The following is a 19,728-nucleotide window of genomic DNA, read 5'->3' as shown; positions in this document are numbered from 1 at the left end:
GAACGTATTTACAAATGGCACCAGTGTATTGGAGATGAACACAAACAACCTCATTTCTGTTTAACTTTTCTGTCTTTGTTTAAATCTCCTCAATTTATTTGATCAACCCACATTTTAAAGAACAGTTTATGTTCCAGTGCTTTTATTGTGCTTCCATTTACTTCTGAGAGACCCAGACACTTTGCTTGAGGAAGGTGGAGCATATGTTTCAAAAAGGCTGCTGGTTATGATTCTTAAGTAGAGCTTGTCATCCAAATGAAGAAATTGCCCTAATGATCAACCAGTTGTGGCCTCCTGTTATTTTCCGACACCATTTTTAACCTATTTGCCTGATATAGACACAAGAACACTTCTGACTTTAAGAATGTGGCAATACAAACTCTGTGCAGAGAATCTTGGGCTTTCATTTTCCCTTGAAACAAATTTCACCTTTCTTAGATTCTGCTTAATCATGCAGAGCTTATGCTAATTTCTGCCTAAAAAATAGTCTCTAGTTAGTTATTGAATTTCATGCAGGAAACCTACCTCATCTTCTGTAAGAGATGGATCTTCCTCTCGAGACTTGTAAGACACTGAACTAAGCCTCTGTAAAAAAGGAAGAAAGAAAAAAAGGCTCATTACCCATCAACAGTGTAAAACCTATAATAAAACCCTCCCATTACAATCAATACATTACATTTCATGGTCATTTGCTCTCAAGTTCATTTTACGTAGATAATATCTCCAATATCTAGAGTACATCTCTGGAGATAACAGCCCTGAGGTCAGTAATGCTTTTTAATGTATTTGCTCTTGTCCTGACCTGAAAAGGGTAAAAATAATGTAATGATTAAAACAAACTCTGCTCTGCTGTATCCCAGCCTTTACACTTCTAATGAAGCACCTGCAAAGGCTTCTGAACAATTAGAAATTAGCTGTTGTGACACACCAGTTGCCCTTTCACGGGATTTTCAGATACACTTTTAGATGACAAAAGAACAATGCTCAGCTGGCACCTTCCTGATGCCTGTTATCCTTCATTCTGTGGATGCTGGAAGTGCTGCAGGGAGATGCTGTGTCCTCCCCACCCCTGGAATGCAGCCACTGTGCAGAGGTTTCCAGCAGCCTGAACTTACAGCCACTTGAACCTGCTGCAGCACACCCTGAGCTGGAGCCATGTCACACAGCAGAGGTACTGAAGGATGGAGGGCTTGGTTTTGTATCAAGACTAACTTCAAGCATGTGAAGTGTTCTGTGGAAAACAGGTCATGAAACGTTGGGGGAAAAGCATTTTGCTCTCATGAAAAACATCTTAGGACCTTTACAGCAACAAAGACCCTGGCTGCTACACCGTGGGTATGGGGTGCCTCCTCCCTGGGGCAAGAAGTCTTTGCTGGACTCCTGCTCCACACTGACTCAGAGGGAGCCTTCCAGCACTGTAACAGGCCATATTTTGGACTTTCACACAAATTCACCACCTAAAACACTTCATACCTCTCCCAGTGCAAACCAACATGGAGGAGTAGAGCTATTTTTAGCACAGTCAATTAAATACCGCTTCCAGGCACACAAAACTTGTTTCCTTTTTTTATTTTTTCACAGAGGCTTATTATGATAGATTCTTTCCTACTTTCATTTACTTGGCATTTTTACTTCTGGTAAATACCAAGCTCCAAACTCCCGAGCACTTCTGACAAGGACCATGACCCAAAGTACACTGAAGTCTGCCTGCTGCTCCCCAGGAGCTTCCCTCACATTGAAAAATTCTCCTGCTTCTTTCTCACTGTCTGGAGAACACGCTCTTTAACCTGTGTTTTGTTTACTCATAAAAAAAAATAATACAAGTTCAAATGTATTTTGGCCTTGTATTAGATCTGCTTCACTAAAGCAATTCAGTTTAGTCTTTCTTATTTGCAGGACATTTTTTGTGTTGGGGAGTAAGTTACTAATTTCATCCTCACACATTAAAACAAGCATGTGCTCACAAAATTCTTCAGTGATTTTTCGGTCATCAGCATGTCTATAAGCACCATGTGTCAGGACCCCTTCTACAGTTTCCCACTCCAGTATTGAAAAACACTCCAGGGTGTTGGCCATCCTGTATTTGTTTCCCCAGGATCTAGTGTTCTTTCTTCTAAATGTGAAACCTGTGACACATCAATTTTGAAGGATATTGTTATCTTGGAAACTGAAAAAAACCCCATTTGATCCTAAACATTTTATACCTAGCAATATTATAAACTATGCCTGAAACCTCAAAAGCAGCATGAAAAACAGCGTATGTCCTTATTTGCCTTCCACTTTCCTTTTGTTCCTTGACAGCACTAGATTTTTTACTCTTTGGCTCAGCTGCTGCTCCTGACTCGGGCAGCAGAACTGAAGAACATTCTCCTCTGGTGCATTTGTAAGGGATACTTTGCCCATGCTCAGGCTGCGCAAGGCTGAAATCAGATGGCAGCAGCCAGATGTAACACAGAGAGCACAGAGGAAAGCCCTGGGTGAAAAGGGAGATCCATACTTCCTTTTTTTGTTTTTTAATTAAAAGAAAGTACTAAGTCAAAACTGTTCTGCTTTTCCAGTTTTATTAGAAGAACTATGCTGAAGTTTTGCAGGTGATAGAGGCCTGTAAGAAGCCTCATGCTATTAAAGGTGTCCTTCTTCATCAAAGTCTTACAAAAGATTTTGCTGGGTCACAGCCAATAACCAGTTTGGATACTTAATTTTCACCTGTTTATTGCACACCCAGCTCTCAGAAAGATGCTTTATCCATTTCATGCTGCTATATACTAGAACGGTCTCTGGCTTGGTCCACCTAGCTCTCTCCCAAATTTGTGTGCTTCAGGAACTGGCATTGCCTGGGGATCACCCTGGCTGTCCTCTTTTCAAAGGTGAGACTGAAACAGCTTGGACATGGTCTGTTCTCTCTTGGTTGGCAGGTACAAGCCTTGGTTCCACAAGCAGCCTGGCTGCCTGTCCCTTCTTTGTGCCCTATTAAAGCAAAGCCTAATTGTTGTGATGGAGTCTTGCATGACTTCTACACAAACTGTCTTCATCAGGGCTAGGGCAGAAGGTTGAAGAGTTTGGGATACAGATGTCATGTTAGGCAGGGCAGCTAAGTAGCCCCACAGGAGAGGAAGCGAAAAGAAACACTTATGGTGTCTAACTAAAAGAGTTATCAATACAATATACATTTCCATAAACATCTTGGCTTGGGTTGCCACATAGAAAAAAACAGGCATTGCTCTGCATTGTTTGAGGCAGCAAAATAGAGGGGAAAATTATCATGATCACAACAGAAAAACAATTCCACAACCACCTCCCCATACAATGCCAACAATAATGACATTTATATATTCCATCAATTACCATTTCCAACTCTGTTGCAGCTGTAGCTCTCAAGGACAGGACAGGCACACGCTTCGATGCATAATGCATGTACCCAGCAGCAAGCGCGGGAATGATCTGATGCTGCCAAAGCTTTAACTCAGGATGGCTTCAGCTCTGAATAAATTTTAATTAGACAAACACTTTTTTTCCTGGCACTTAGGGGACTGCCTGTGTCATCTCTTGATTAATCCTTCAAAACCTGAACCATTTTAATCAATTCCCACTCCTTGCAGTTACTGACACTGCATACATGGTGTGCTGGGGAGCTACAGAGCAGCAAAGGCTTTTTCCTTTGTATCAGTGACTGGGAAACACAATGATTTTCTGCAAGTCTTTTCACACCTGGTAGGAAAAATGTCACTGTTACAGAAATCTGTTTCTCTAAAAGTTTAATTAGAAATTACTTATGGCCTGAATCTGGGAGGGGTGAATGTTGGTGGATTATTGTTGACAATCGTGTCTTATTTTTTTACTTGATGAGCTCATTATTTGTAAGAATGTGCACTGAAGGGTCCAGCTAAACAATTTTTGTATTATGAGTAGTCTTCAGTTTATTCATTTGGACTCTATTGTGCTTTACAGGTTACATGGTTAGTTAGTTATTTAACAAGGTGGTTTTTTGCCTTTTGCCTGGATTACTGAAATACTTAAAATAAGAGAACAACCAGAAACAAGTAAAAATACCTCAGCTCTGCTACGATTTTTCAGGTAAATGTATACATTAAAAATTGCATCTTAAAGAATTTTTTTGAAATGTTCATCAATACCAAATATTATTTGATGACTCAGACACCAAAAATCTTCTAAAATCACAGTTCTTTTATTCAAAATTAAGAAAATATCTAAACTAGTTCTGAAAAATGCAAACTCAACAGCTTATGAAAAGTCCATGCAATGAACCAAAAGCATTCCTTAAAATGAAATCTGGTTAAAAACTACAGATGGAAAATAAATTGTTGAAAATGTCATCATTCTATTTTTCAAGGACTTCACCACGACTGTTCCTAGGGACAAAAAATAAGCTGCTGAGAAAACTTAACTTTTGGCCATGATTTCAGCAGGTAGAAATTCATTACTGTGTTTATATGTGACATACAGGATTTAACAAACATAAAAGCCTACTGCTGCAATCTCTCTCTCTCTTTCTGTCCCTCTCTCCTACAGAGAGAGACAAGAAGAGTTGCTTTGAGCACACTTCCACAGCAACGACAAGGTGGCCCAACAAAGGAGGCACATCGAAAGTCAGGGCATCCACCAAAGATGCCCTCCTCTCCTTTTTGTAAATTGTGGTTTCATTAGAAAAAAAGAAGAGGGGGATTCTTTACAAGATATAGATGCTGACAGAGATACTAGATACCCATTGTAATAGCTTCCACAAGTATGTTAAAAAAAGAAGCAGAGGCTGCCTATGTAATTCCAGGATAATATTTGGGAAAAGCTTTATGTAATGCATAACTGCAACAATCAAAAACATAGGCTGCAACAGAATGAGTACATGCCTATAATGCAAAGACTATCCTATACACTTCCATATTTCCCTACTTTAGTCTTGCATCATCTTAAATGTTGTTTTTTTCCTTGGCATTTTTTGTTACTAAAAAATAAAATCCTCTCCCACCCATATGTTCTCTGTCATTATTTGGCTGTTTGATGAGGACAAGTATTTGCAGTATTTACCTTCTCTGGTTTACTTGCCCCTTCTGTCACTTCTTCTTCCACTTCTTTTTCTTGCACATTCTCATTTTCATCAAGAAGTTTCATGGGTACCGGAGGGGGAAGCTCATCCTCTACATCTGGTATGTTGTCAAGAGGACTTTCTGAATTAGCACTTTGGCGACTCTTCTTATTTCGGTCCACAGATGCATATTCTGCTGATTCAATTCTGCACTCAGGAATCTGATTCTGACCTTCAGAAACTGTCAGTGAAGTCTTTGATTTGCTGTTACAGTTCCCTTCCATGCTGACTACTGCTCCAACATCTTTAATTTCCTTCACAGTTTCATACAAGCAGTCTTCAACTATGTTCTCCTGAGAGGAGCTGTCTTTCAAGACTTCATAAGGCCCTTCCATTCCGAGACCTTGGTCATTTTCTGCATTTCTAGCTGAGATGATGGTTTCCATGGTTGTGTTAGGGGGAATACTGGGTAGTTCCCGGCTCTGGTGACATTTTATAGACTTTCCAAGACTATCTTGTTGATCTGGTAGATCAGATGTCTGTACTTCTTCATAAGGCTGGATACAGGCAGTTGTACTGTCTTCAGAAAGAACTAAAGAAAATGACGAAGAAGTATTTCAAACAAATGCATAAGTAAGGGGTCAGTGCGATTTGGTACTCTCTATATCACTTTGTGATGCATTGGAAAGGATAAATGATACTACTGCCTGGAAATGTCTAGTGGTCACCATGGTTTTTGTTTATCAAAAAGTTTCAGTCACAGAGATTTCTGCACTCTACTGCTAAAATATATTTCTCACAACATTTATAACAGTCTGTACACCCCAAAGTCACATTATATGGCAACAGCATTTACTGTAAAAACAAGGACAAGGAGGGTAGGTGCAGGTGTGCATGGATATTCAGATGCCTTGTACTCAGTTTCACTGAATGATTACAAAGTGCTCAGGAGTCTCAGATGGGAAACAGGTGGGAAGCCTCAAACCAAGTGTCTTGAAAAAAAATCCTTGCTGATTTAAAAAAAAATCCTTGCTAGATTTAAAAAAAAATCCTTGCTAGATTTTCCTGTTTCCATTTTCCTATTCTTTGGAATCAAAAGGAAAGTGTTCTTGTTTCCTCCCTACCCATCCATCATCTTGTTTAACATGCTGGCCAAATTCTCACTGGAATTGCACTTCGCTCAGCCCTGCCACAGCCAGACTCCCTGCATGCTACACCAGAAGCTCCTCACCGGAAGGCTATGCCATAATTCTCTTAGTCTCGCAGCACATAATGTAGATTGACAACCTACTAACAAGCTGGCCATATGCACAAAAGAGAAGACTAGACTTCAGAACATAGTGTTAGGCAGAACATGTTGCTTTAAGCCCCAGAAGCGGGCCATGTGTCACTATCACTAGAGGGTATTAGGGACTGAAATCTGTGGGGCTTCTCATCTTACACTGCACATGTATGACATTTACATGCATTCAGGGATGTATACATGGGCATATACAAGCATGTTTCAGGTAGTGTATGGTATGTAACTTCACCTTACACTATTTCTATAAAAAACCACTTCTGAATAGCTTTTCTTTTCTTCTTCTGAATAGCTTTACTTCTTCTGAATAGCTTTACTGTTAGGTTCCTACAGTACTCTCTCAACAAAATCAACCCATTCTTCCATGTCCTCCATGTGTTTGACATGATGACATAAAGTGTTGCCAAACCAATCAATACCCTTGATTTGGCGGTTGCCATGGATGTTGCTTTTTCTTACGCTTAGGGTATGCAGATGTGGTCAGCACCTGCAAGGAGCCAAACCCTGACTGCAAAACTCAGGATGGAACTGGAGGTATAAGATGGTAATCACTGTCTGAATGGGAGATTGGAGAAGGAAAACATCCTCCTTTATTTACTTAGCTCCTGCATAAAACACGGGGAGGAACAGGAGATAGGCAAGTTGTCCTACTCACTGCCTGGGACGCCTGTAGACTTTCTGGAGGACATCAGGAACCACCCTGGAGAAGCTGGAACATGTTTTGCTTCTCTGGCCCTTGCTTCAGGGATTTCTGTGCTGTGCAGAGCACCACCACAGAACCCAGACAGCACACCCCCCCCATTCATCCTGGAGGGGATAATCAGAAGTAATAAGAGCTCATGTTTCTGTGCTTCTGTGGTTATGGGTAGTAGCACAAAAATGGTTGGTGTAGCCAAGGGGTTGGCATAGATAAGACAATGCTGGCAGGCTGGGTAAAGTAAAAAAACACATTGCTTGATGGTTCTGCTTCTGTAGCCCTGCCCCTACTCAAAAAGCTAGCAGAAACAGTAATAAAAAGAACTATTAACAAAAAGAGTGCATAAAATATAAGTGAGAAACTAAAGCGCATCGGTTCCTATTATTCAGAAGGGATGTTACACAGAGTGTAAGCTGAGTAATATGAGACAGTCTGAAAACTGTCTGCTGGTTGACAGCAACTCTGACAGCTGCACATGTGGTGACTCATGGTAAAGAGAACTCCTTCCCTTCTGCAGGGCTTTGATCTGTGCACCAAGTGCCTCTGGGAACCACACACCTACATACACAAGCCAATGGAGAGAAGCAGCAATTAGCTGCAAAAACTAAGTTAAAAACATCTTTGGATACTTATGTCTGAGGGATAAAGACTGAATAGCTTAGCCTCTGGTTACAGAAGGAGCTGAGGAGGTGAGCTGTAAGTTGGAGTGCAGCCCATGGTGTTGGTGCCTAGTGTGAAGACAACAGTTGGCTCCCAGTGGCTCTGAGCTAGAGTGAGTTTATTTTTAGGTGCAGCTAAGTAAAATATTTTCCAGTGATACTTCAGGGTGAATCATTTTGAGTTTTCAGCAAAGCAAAGACTGAGGAAAAAAAAAGGAAGCCTATTTATGTTGCCTGTTTTCTAAAATACAAAAATATAAGTGACAGCCTCTCACAGTGCAGGACTATGATCTCAAGCTGTAGTCCCTGGAGCACGTGAAGTATTTCCACAGTCTCCTGGAGCATTTCTGAAGCTCTAAGGTACAACTACATCTTCTGGTTTTATCTCAGTTCTGTGGTTTGCCAAGATTACAGAATGTCACATTGTTTGCCTGATGGTCTGGTCACTCTGCAGCTATGGCTTTGTGGCTGAGGCCTGGTGGCCCAGGGGAGGACCTTAGCACCTTTCCAGTGCTGGCTGGCGTGGAGGACTGGGACCTGGGGTGGAGGGCAGCAGTGGACATGCAGCCCAAAACACCATTATCTCCATGGGATGATCATCTCCATCGACTTACCAGCAAGGCAAATGAGTTCACAGCACTTTTTAACTTGGTCGTAAGTTCTGTGTGAGACCCCTGGTGGCCTAGTGGTTAGCGTGCAGGACTTTCACTGCTGCGACCACGGGTTCGATTCCCCGGTCTCCTGGCCTGATGGAGGTCGTTAGCCCTGTGTGGCCATCCATCTATGAGAAGGTCACTCTAAACAAACCTACGTCCTGAGGACCTCACTGCCATTGTCCAAGCTTGCTTGGCCCCAGCAGATGAACCTTAGGATTAAAGGGTGGGCTCAGTTCAGCGCATGCTGTGTCTCACCTAAAAAATCCATTGCGCAGGCTGGAAAGGTAAAAAGACCTTTCCCCAAAATCTTCGTTCGCGAAGATGGGCCATTATTATTATTATTATTAAGTTCTGTGTGATCTAGTGTCAGACCTTCAGAGGTGAGCAGAGGATTCAGACAAATGGCACAACTGTGTGCTTGGAAAGCACAAAGGCTAGAAACCTGAGACTGGAGGGATCACCAGTGTGCAGCTAAGGTGGGAGCTGCAAGCGCTGGGATGGTGCAGCTCACCCATCCCACCCGCAGGGGCTGCTGCTACTCACCCTCACCGTTGCTGAGTGCCCCGTTCTGTTCACTGTTTGGGGGGGGCTCTGTAGCCGAACTTGTAATGGAATGGCTGAAAACTTCCTTGTCGGAAGGCTGCAACACAAATATTGACCATTGGATCAGAATAAATGTTCGCATGAATAGACATCCAACAAATTTCATTCTGATCTCTGGAGCTCTGACTCATAGGTATTACTGGCAGGAGAGTCAAACAAAGCAAACAAAAGAAAGTATGTCCAGAGTGATCTCCCCTGAGGAGGGAGCAGCTAACAAAGGGTACACTGCACTTTCACTGCAAATAGAGTGAAGGAAAGGCAGGAAATCTGAAGTACAACAGTGGAAGAAAGAGCATTGAGAAAGCGCAGATTATCAGGACCTACGTAAGTTCTCCTCCTCTTCCTGTTCTGCAACTTTTAAAGATTCCCTTGCTCAACCCCCTAGAAATTCCTGAGCTATTTTCTAATCTGTGGTATTTTGCAAAGAGCTTGGTACAAACCAACCACAAGACAGACACAAGCTGCCAGAAACAAACACTTACCACATTCATCAGATTTTCATGATCTCCATTCTGATGTCTGGCCTTCTTTTCCCTTAATGAAAAAGGCATATGAACTGTTACTATAAATTATGCTAATATACAAATGCCAATCACTAATAGACCTTACACAGCTGCAGGAAACAGAACTGCAATTCACAATAATATTGAAAATGGAATAACTGAAAATTATTACAAGGATTGGTATGACCTCTATGTAAGGACACCATCAAGGCAGGATGGTGGTAAACAAAACTGAAGAGGTACAACAAACACACACAAAGCTTTTTCTCATTCGGTCTAAGATCAAAGTGAAGAGTGACTCTTGATAATTACAAGATAATGTAAATAATTACCAGAGCATGTAGAGATGGGACAAGGGGCAATGGCTTCAAACTGAAAAAAGTAGGTTTAGATTAGATATTAGGAAAAAATTCTTTATTGGGAGGGTGGTGAGGCACTGGAACAAGAGGCCCAGAGAAGCTGTGAATGCCCCATCCCCAGAAGTGTTCAAGGCTAGATTGGATGGAGCTCTGAACAACCTGGTCTAGTGAAAGGTGTCCCTGCCCATGGCAGAGGGGTTGGAACCAGATGATCTTTAAGGTCCTTCCCACCCCAGGCCATTCTATGATTCTATGATAATAAAAATATTATTATATTCAATTTAATCATATCTGAAATGCTCAGATACACATTTTCTGCTGATAGACTACCTGGGGAGTTCCTTAAACTGTGCCATTAAAAGGTGTTTATCCTATGAAGAATTAGAAAAGGCCAAAATATCCAGCCTACTCCCACTCAGAATGCTAGTTAGAATTAATAATAAGCATAAAGAGTTCAAAAAGGCCTACAAATTTCATAGCAGCAGAACTCTACATTTTTAAAGGAATCCTGCATCACGGGCTACTTCACAGGACTCAAAGTATGGATCACGTTTCCAGTTTTTACAATTTTAGAAATACAGCTCTTATTCAGAAATATTCTAATAATAAGCTTAAAGTAATAATAGTACTTCCCCTAGATGAAAAGGCAAGTAAAAAGGTGAGAAAATAGTGACAATATGAAACCTGTGCTTCTTCTAAAGTCTGCAGTCTTCTTCTAAAGTACTTCCACATTAGCAACTATTAAAATTCTACCTAATTGGGAAATAAGAAAACAGCAAGTAAGGCTGCACCAATGCAGAGCAGCGGAAGTTAAATGCTTAATTTCCTCTCTGTAAGTATTTCTGACTCTGATATTTTAGAACAGATTTTATTCAGTTTTCCATGTTCTCATCCATTTTTGAAGAGTAAGCCAGGAAGAAATTTTGTATAATTGCATTTATGTGTAAACAACCTGCCCTACAGAATGACCTGAAATGAAAAATAATGTCCAGACTAGCAACACATGAATTTATAAAAGAACACCACCAGAATGTTTCTGGCAGTGTATATCTGTAATTGCAAACACATACTCAGTGGTTTGACTCATCTTTCCAGAGATTTTTCAACGACTGGTGTGTTACAAGACAAAACACAGAATCATGGAGTCATTTAGGTTGGAAAAGGCCTTTAAGATCAAACATAGTACCTAAATGCAATGTTTCTGGGCTAAAGAATTTTTAAAGTGGGTTTTGACTTTTAAATAAATTAAAAAGATATATTTCTACTGTTTTTTACTCAGATATTACTGGAAACTGTGGTAATAGGAAGATACTGAAATATCACCGAACGGCTTATAAAAGCATTTCTTCTGAGTGGCCGCACAGCTGCCTCAGTGCTCTCAACGGTGAAGGGTGAAAGCACATGCTCCTATAGGCATAAGCATCCAAACCACAGATTTTGCTGCTGTACTGAATCATGGATAGGGTTTTTTTTCCCCCATAGGCTTGGCTAATTGAGCTGTGCTTGTAAAAGCATACAGCAGTATGGACCACAGCAGTCCCACTCCTCGCAGGGAAGGGTCTGGCTGGTCTGGCCTGATGGAAGGGCACCATGGATGGAGTGCAGGCTGCCCAGCTCCCCTGTGCAGTCAGCAGGGCACAGCTTACATGTCATAAAGGGGCCTTGAAATGTGAATCAATGAAGTCAGTAGAAGTGCCTGTATTGGTGAAATCGAACTCTCTTATGGAGAAGAAAATAAGGATGAGGTATAAGACATTATTTAGTATCACCACTTGATTCTTCCTCAGTTTTGCTTGAGTGGCAGGATCAATTCCCTAGACTTCAGGAATAGCCAAAGCAAAGCTGAAATACATAATATCCGCTTTCCTTTCCTTTTTATCTATACTTTTTTGGTCCTGTTCAGCCTACCTAATGTTCTCAGTTTCAGCTTATTGGTGTGATCTGCTAATAGTGTCCACCTGTGCTCCAGGCTTCATCTTAGCGGAAACCACCAAGCAAGCAAAACAGTGTACTTCTTTCACAGCAAAAGAAAAAAAAATACATTTTAGAAAGAACTGTTCCAATTCAGTTTTGCTCTGAAAACAGATTTTGTACTGTACTTTTTTTATTTCTGTACCTAAGCCCTCAGTATTTCCTGCTAACTAGTTATTAGTGAAGCTCTGTCAATCTCTGCACTGAGTGACACAAGAACCATTACTGCGTGCTAAGCCCCTGAGCCTTACCTGTTGCAGCTGGAGCAAAGGAAGATGAGGAAGGTGAGGAACAAAAGTGTTGTCATGGCTGCCAAACTCCCCCACAGGATGATGTGGATCTGTCCACTGCCTAAGAAACCACTCTCTGGCCCCATGGTACTAGCAGGAGCTAGTGTCACTTGGAGATGAAGAGATTACTCCTTGGAGAATGCTGGCATCTGTGCTGCATGCACCTTCTGTTTCTGCAGGAAGAAAAACACCATTAGAGCTTAATAGAAATTTTGAAGATAATGAACCTGACAGCTACAAGTCTGGCGGGAGAGATTTTCAAATCCAGATCTTACAAAAACCAGTTTCAAGTACAAGCCAGCCAGCCAAAGAGATTTTCAGCTACATTTCTGATGTCGATGTAGAACAAATTTGCTAAATATTAACACAGGATGCTACCTATCTACATTCTCAATGTGAATAAAAGGTACAGTATCTCTGTACTTGTATTTTCAGGAAAAAGTTTATAAACCCACTTTGAGGGAAAAAATGTATTTTGTGGTGATATTGCTAATTTCATTGGAAAGTCAGCTTTCAAAACCAACTACAACTTCTGCAAATTTAAAAAGCCAAAAAGAGAGCTACAGCAGGCAGCTTCTTCCCTCTCAATGTCTCCTGCCTGCATGTAATTCGAGGCTTAAAGTGTAATGGCAAATAATCTACATAAGTCTTTGAAAGGAATACCACAAAAACCTTTCTTGTGGCAGGTAAGATATAGTTGTATTTTCTTAATAGTATGTCTGGAGAGTAACAATATCGAACTTTCTTTTTTTGCTTCTCCTCACCTGAGTCTAAGAAAACTATAGAGAAAAGTAGACAGGGTGGTTTTTAACAACTTGAATAAACACAGCTTTTGCTACACCAGAGCAGCCCCTGGAGAAACATTCCAGGTAAACACAATTAAGGTGATATAAGTTTTGGTATACAATATATTCTGGAATTCTTTACATATTTTTAATGTAATACATTGTTGACATGGCAAAATTAAAAAGACGTCTTTCATTCTGCACTTCTGAAGTTATCAGTTCCTCCGTAATTTAGGAAGAGGTTATGCAAAGTCCATTTACAGGCTTTCAGCCAGACTTTAAGACTTACTTTAATGCATATACTTTCACAGATATATTTTTATAATGAAATATGTATGTACCTATATTTTTTCTTTGCAGCAGAAGCATAGTTTGTAACAGCAAATTCAGTTAGGTATACCTGCATCAAAAAACATATCCCCATTTCGTTATTAAAATCTCACCAGAAAAATTGATTTCCAGAAAAAGACCATTCCGATCAAAGGAAATCTGGTGAATCAGAGAACATACTTAACAACTAAGTTATGTGACTGGGTAGTTATTACTAGTGACATTTCTGTTCCTGCATAAAATGGGCTCATTGGTTTTGACCATACAGGATCAGACTTCTGGACTCCTTCCAAGAAGCAGCAACTCTTACTAATTAATCTACAATGGATAAAGCTTTTTAATTTTTTTTCTTTTAGATATAAATGGCATGGATATACCTTGAAATGGGAAGCAACAAACAAAAGATGGCAAAACCCATTACAAAGCACACTGTGCTGGCTGCCTTTAACTGCCTTTAACTCCAAACCTTTTTTAAGGGCTTTGAACAGAAAATATTTTTCTTTTCAACTTTTATTTTTTGTGAATTTTCAAAGACCTTTTTGTTGTCTTTTCTTCCTTAGTCTTCCCAAGCAATAAAAATGAATTCAAATAAAAAAGAAACTGTTTCCCCCCAAAAATACTGGGCAAATAAAAGTATAAGAAAAAGAATAGGGATTTAAAAATTATTTTCTTAAAACAGAAACACATATTTATTTCCTTTTAAAGCAGACACAGAGCTGCCTTGAAAGATATTTATATAATTCTACTACGTTCATAATTTTGTACCTACTCTGAAGAACAATACTATACTCCTCTCAGAAGACTAAGCAGTATAACATAAGCTACTATGGTGGGAAAAATTATTCTTTTAATCTAAATATATATTCTTAAGGCTCCTGGCCTTTAAATAAAGATAATATTTGAGCTAAGGAAAGCTAAGGCTACATGGGGAGCAGCCCCATGGAAAAGCTGCATCTTTGAAGACTTCAGTACAGAGGTAGGAAGTGTTGGGATGAGCAGGAGCAGATGGAGTTCAGACTGAACTTCAAAAGGACTGAGATCAAGAGAGACAGTCAAGGGAGTTCTACGTATGATGTCAGGAGTGAAGTGTGAGATTGATGCTAGACATGAGGCATCCCACCTGGCAAAAGCCAAAATAGCAAAGGGAACGACTGAGACAGAAGATGTAGTTAATTTACAGGAAAAGAGCAAGAATTGCTTTGACTGTAAGTTGAGAGAAAGAGGTCAGAAAAGGACAGAAAAGTACAGTGGCACTTGAACCAGGGGAGGCAACCACTGGAGACACCAGTTACCTGTGTAGAACAGAGTAATAACTAGGAATGGACTGATGACAGATGAAGCCCTCCATAAAGGAAGCTGAGCAGGCAAGATGTGACCAGTGACTCCTCTTAGCTCCTTGAAAGGGAAGAGTTTGGTGTAAGTGCTAGAGGACCTAGAAGCTGTGCAGCATACAGGACAACCAGAAGTCAATATAAAAGAAAAAACCCTGGCCTTCCCCAGTACCTAAAGGGGACCTACAGGAAAGCCAGACAGAGTCTTTTTACAAGGGCATGCAGTGACAGGGCACGGGGCAATGGCTTCAAACTGAAAGAGGGTAATAGGAAGCTATTTTATTTAGATATTAGGAAGAATTTTTTTACAGAGAGGGCAGTTGAGCCACTGTTAGAGCTTGCCGAGAGAAGTTGTGAATGCCCCATCCCTGAAAGTGTTCAAAGCCCAGTCGGATGGGACTTTGAGCAACTTGGTCTAGTGGAAGGTGTCCCTGCCCACAGCAAGGGGTTGGAACTAGACAATCTTTAAGATAATTTCCAACCCAGGCCATTCTATGATTCTATGAGTCTGCATTCACCCTCTGTGAACCCTTCTCATGTAGTGATATCAGAGGGCTTACTCCTTCTGTTTAATGCCTCCCAAAAGATGAGGCTGAAATAGTATTCACTCAGGTTGGTGCCCTTAACACAGGAGAGTTTCTGAAGTAATTGAATCGGGACCAGTACCCATCAGCTGCCCCAACCAACCCTGGGCAGGTACCTGCCAGAGAGACACATTGAAAACACAATGGTCTGGACTCCTTCTTATTCTGCTAGGTGAATGCCTGGACTGTAAAATATTAATGTATGCCTAATACCTTGGATTTTGGAGCTGCTACAGAGGCTAGCTTTAAAGAGAAACTTACTTGCAATGATAAAGATGGAACAACGAGCAGCTAATTTCCAAAAGCTCTCAGACAGCTGAAATGATTAACTCCTGCTTTTACAATAAAAAGTGATATTGTGCTGCCCCCTGGTGAATCTCTCCTTTCGGGAGCTGGGATTTGTGGCTCTTGCGAGGGTGCTTCAGAGCTGGATGTTACAGAGCTGTTGCTATAGATGGAGTTCACAAGGGGCCCTTCATCTGTTGGGCTGGAAAAGGTCCTACCTCCACCACTGGAAGGTGGAAGGCTGTCAGACTCAAATAGTTGAACCTTGCAGAAAGACATTGCTGAGACAGAATAATGGTCAATGGAACTGGTTTTGGTTTGTGGTTTGTTTTTTTTTTTAATGATTTTCCTATGTGATGATCTTGTAAGATGAAGATTTCTTCCACAGATATCTCCATACACCCTTTCCACAGATATTTCCATACAAGCTCCTGGAGATGCTGAACTCTAAATAAGAGTAAGAGAAATGGGCCTGGAACATCTGAGTAAGAAATCTGGTAATTTCATCCATGGCAAACTGAAAACAGTCTGTGTTTGTGTTTCAAAGTCACTATCACTTCAAAAAACTAATCCTTCCACTATTCTGGATAAAATTTCTCCTTCTTGTGGGAAATTCTTTCTGCTTTTTAGACATCAATATTTGCTATTATTAGAACCCATCTGACAAATAACACCTGTAGCCATTTCCTCAAAATTGCACTTAAATGATCAATTATGTTTGCGGTTTCAGAACAACAGATATTTCATTGCATGACCCACACTGTTATGGTAAATAATGTGTTGTTTTTGCTTGCAACTGTTGCAGGGATAAAGCAGAGCTGAGGCAGTTCAGCCTGAGTTGATGATGAGGGGAATGTATGATGGACAAGTGCAAATTTGGTCCCACCTCTATGTGGAGTGAAGCAGATACATAGGCTGCCACTTTGGGGAGCACATGGAATGTAAATTTTAACTAGTGGGGAAGCTGCTGCAAAAGCTTGGACTGAGACCTGAACATCTTTGAAGCCTGGGATCTGAAAGACCCAATGAACTTCAGGTCCAGGATCTGGCCTGGATTTTCTGAGCAAAGACCTGCCTGAGCTTATGGTGATGCACATATAGGCTGTGCTTGCGAGAGCCAGACGCTGTGGCCTGGTGGCCCAGCAGGAGATGGCAGCGTGTCCCTTTCCCGCCACCTTCCCCTTGGCTTATGGGTTTTAGAGCAGTTTCATTCATGTCCTGCTGCAAACCACGCTCAGCCTACGGCTTCCAGAGGAGGAAGAGTGGGAAAAACCAACAGCTTCACCTCTCTGGGTTTCATAATGAATTATAGATGGAGCATAGGCAAGAGAAAAATTGTTCTGACAGCTGAGCGACTTTAAATGCGAGAAGCCAAACACGACAGGACAGGAGAGATTCATGGAGGGCTTTGGGACTGCGACTCCTTGTCCTGGGCTGTCAGGCTGTATTCGGCTAACAGGGGCATTGCCCAGGAGCTTCACATGCTCGCCTGGTTCAAGGGCTCCTTTCTCAACTGCTCAGTCTCCTACTGCTCTCTTCTCCTTCCCACCTCTCCTATGCCCAGTGCCTTCAGTTACCTGCTACTAAACTGCAAAACAGATTAGTGAGGTCACCCAAGACAGAAGATCCCCTCCACCCCAAGAGCACAGACCTAGCAAGGAGCATGGAGAGTGGGGAAGAAGGTCAGAATTTTTAAATGAGATTTTTATTACTCTGGTAGCAAGCCCCCAGAGAGCTGCGTAAAACCAGAAAATGGGGAAGTACATGATATGTGGACCTATGAACTGAAAGAGGGACTGAGAAGTATGAAACTAATGTCCTCTTGTCTACATCCAGCTGCAAATGCTGTCATTCAACCACAAAACCAGAACTGGAAACCTGGGCTACAACAAAGAGACAGCAGAAGAAATTGTCCTGCACATGTGCAGGACACAGAGCTTTTTATCTTCTGTTCCTCTAAATCCTGAAAACAGACTTTCTCTATGAAGCCAGTATCCTACAGGAGACCTTCTCCAAAAAGCTCCCTCGGCAACTTCAGACCCAGCTCAGGCACCAGTGGGCACAGTGTCATCTCCAAGTGTGCACAGACTGAGCACCTCCCTTGTATGTGACACCCTCAGGCCACCCTAAAGAAAAAAACCAAAGACAGGCAATCCACAACTCCTGTACCAACCAGAGTTCACACCAAACTACAAACTTGATTTAGAGAAGGGGGAGGACATGGCAGATGCACTTTACTCAATCCAGCACTATTTTCATGTCAGGATTGTTCTCTGCATGCATGGAAATACCATGCCACTATCAGGGAAATCCCATTTGTGCTCTTGGCATGACCTTAAGTGTAGCACTATGGTGAGCTGGGTTAAAATGAATTTAAAGCATCCTTCCTTCACCCAAAAACCCCTTATTTAAACCTCTTGATTTTAAATTGAAAGTGTTTTCTGACCTTTCCACTACGTGGCCTAAGCAAGCCTTAACAGCAGAGCAGCTGGAGGCAGCTCCTGAGTGCCTCCGTTCTGTAACTTGCCACAGCTGGTGGATTCCTGACAGCAAAACCTAATATGGTGTTACACCCAAATTTTGTGACATCATCAGGGCTGCATTTGTTCTTGTGTGAGCAAAATACTTGGGCCAAACTTTTTATAGTTATCTCCTACTGCAAGTCCTTGTTGGGAGCCTGTCTGCAGAAGCTGGTGGGAGTTGTGCTTTGAACGTTAAGGTTGGATCCATAGCAGTAAATGAAACATGTTAAAGATAATTGTCTTGTACAGCCTAAGCCCACACTCTAAACTTTCTTGTTCTCCATACAATGGTGGTTGTATCCAAATTATCTTCCAGGACTCTGACTTATAGTCTCTGACCATAATTAACTCCTCAGTGGTGCCTGGGATTAGTTTTGGGAAAGAACCTTTTGACTGCAGCCAAAATTATGCTTCAGGCTGTTCTAACATGGTAAAATCAGATCCTTCCTGTCTCAGATTGAGCATCTGATAACAGTGGGACCTTTGGACCTTGATCCCCCTGTGCTAGAACTCCTTCTCTTCTCTCAGTCTTTACCACAGGACATGTCCAGCTTTCTACACACTTTGGTTTCTCTCTCCCAGTTCCCAGTTCTGTTTGCTGCCTGGGGCAACCACCTCTGTTATAGGTGACAAAGACTACACAAAGATATCAAAATAGCAATAAGTGTACATGAGAACCTAAGAAAGTAAGTACAAAGATGTTTTATCAAAAAGAGAAATAGCAGATAATTTTCAGACCGTGCCACATTGAAATAGATGACACTGTGAAACAACCTGAATATACAAACAATTATCCTTTTTTTATGTTGGTGTTAAGTGAACAAAAGCAATTGCAATTAAATGCTTCTGGGGGCAGTAGGCAACAGGATTACTGTGTGGATTGAGGTCCTGCCTGGCAGAACCTCTCCTAACACCACAGTGCCACTAGCATCAAGATTGTGAAGTTTCTTCAAATGCACTGTAAGAGAGTTGTAAGACCAATTTGTAATCAATCAATTTACTGTTCCTGCATCTGTGATGCCTTCTTTTGGCTTTTAGCTGTTTAAATGTAGATCCAATACTGAACTACACAAACCTTAAAACCAAGATCACCTTTCTCATGCAGTACCTACTGCATTTCACTTTGGAGGTTCCTATGCACTAAATCAGGACAGATCCTTTCCTACAACAGGTTAAAACTGTTCTGGTGCAGTTATGTCTTGAGCTGCTTGGCTTGACAGCACCCATTTAATGAGAACAGTTCAAGATAGACACGTCTTATTCCAAGCAGTGAAGACCAAATGTGCACATAATTAAGGCCTGGTCCTGAAAGCCTGATGCTGGAAGGAAGTACTGACATGGACTGAGCTGCTCTTGCAGGCTGTCAGACAAGCCTTGCAGAGACTGTGCACGCCATAAGCTTTCAAAATAGTTCATGTTTCTGCTTTGTGCAGCAGCAGAATAATGAGGTTCTGATCTAATTCCCCAGTGTATCTACTTTTACGGAAATCATAGCTGGCTTATCAAAGGATGTGTGTGCTCTATAATGCAAAAATAGATCTAAGACAAAACTGAAGAGTCCCAAGCCACCGGTCACTTTTAACCCCTTCTAAGCTTTAACATGTCCTAAAGGGAAACAAAGTCTGTCTGAAACCATCTTTCCGTGGCATTGCAGAAAAAATTAAAAAAAGGCTTTTTGCAGTAGCAAATGCTGATCTACGTCACAGTCTGCATTCATACTGCAAGCAACTCATTCATGCCTTGTCAGACCACGTCACCTCAAGGTTAACGTATTCAAAGTTGACCTGACCTCTCCTTCCACTCTTTCCTTTC

General features: G+C 41.3%; 1 protein-coding gene across 4 annotated transcripts in view; it reads right to left on the bottom strand.

Annotated features, from left to right (window-relative positions):
- PAG1 (phosphoprotein membrane anchor with glycosphingolipid microdomains 1) overlaps positions 1 to 19,728 on the bottom strand; it is a 108,306-nt gene that overhangs the window by 6,979 nt on the left and 81,599 nt on the right. For 3 of the 4 annotated variants that reach the window (XM_027687924.1, XM_027687835.1, XM_027687751.1), the window contains 5 exons: positions 12,041 to 12,252; positions 9,439 to 9,490; positions 8,897 to 8,993; positions 5,044 to 5,633; positions 526 to 585 (listed from right to left, as the gene is read on the bottom strand). In XM_027687924.1, coding sequence (XP_027543725.1) covers positions 526 to 585; positions 5,044 to 5,633; positions 8,897 to 8,993; positions 9,439 to 9,490; positions 12,041 to 12,165 — 924 coding nt within the window. In that variant the 5' untranslated portion in view covers positions 12,166 to 12,252. Of the gene's footprint in view, positions 1 to 525; positions 586 to 5,043; positions 5,634 to 8,896; positions 8,994 to 9,438; positions 9,491 to 10,492; positions 10,550 to 12,040; positions 12,253 to 19,728 lie in introns of those variants that run through there. The other variant, XM_027688010.1, reaches the window with a different exon arrangement.

This window comes from Neopelma chrysocephalum, unplaced genomic scaffold (assembly GCF_003984885.1).
Source record: "Neopelma chrysocephalum unplaced genomic scaffold, ASM398488v2 Primary Assembly neopelma1_22, whole genome shotgun sequence".
Taxonomy (NCBI): domain Eukaryota; kingdom Metazoa; phylum Chordata; class Aves; order Passeriformes; family Pipridae; genus Neopelma; species Neopelma chrysocephalum.
Note: the sequence above shows the minus strand (reverse complement) of the source record. Positions and strands in the feature narration are given on the sequence as shown.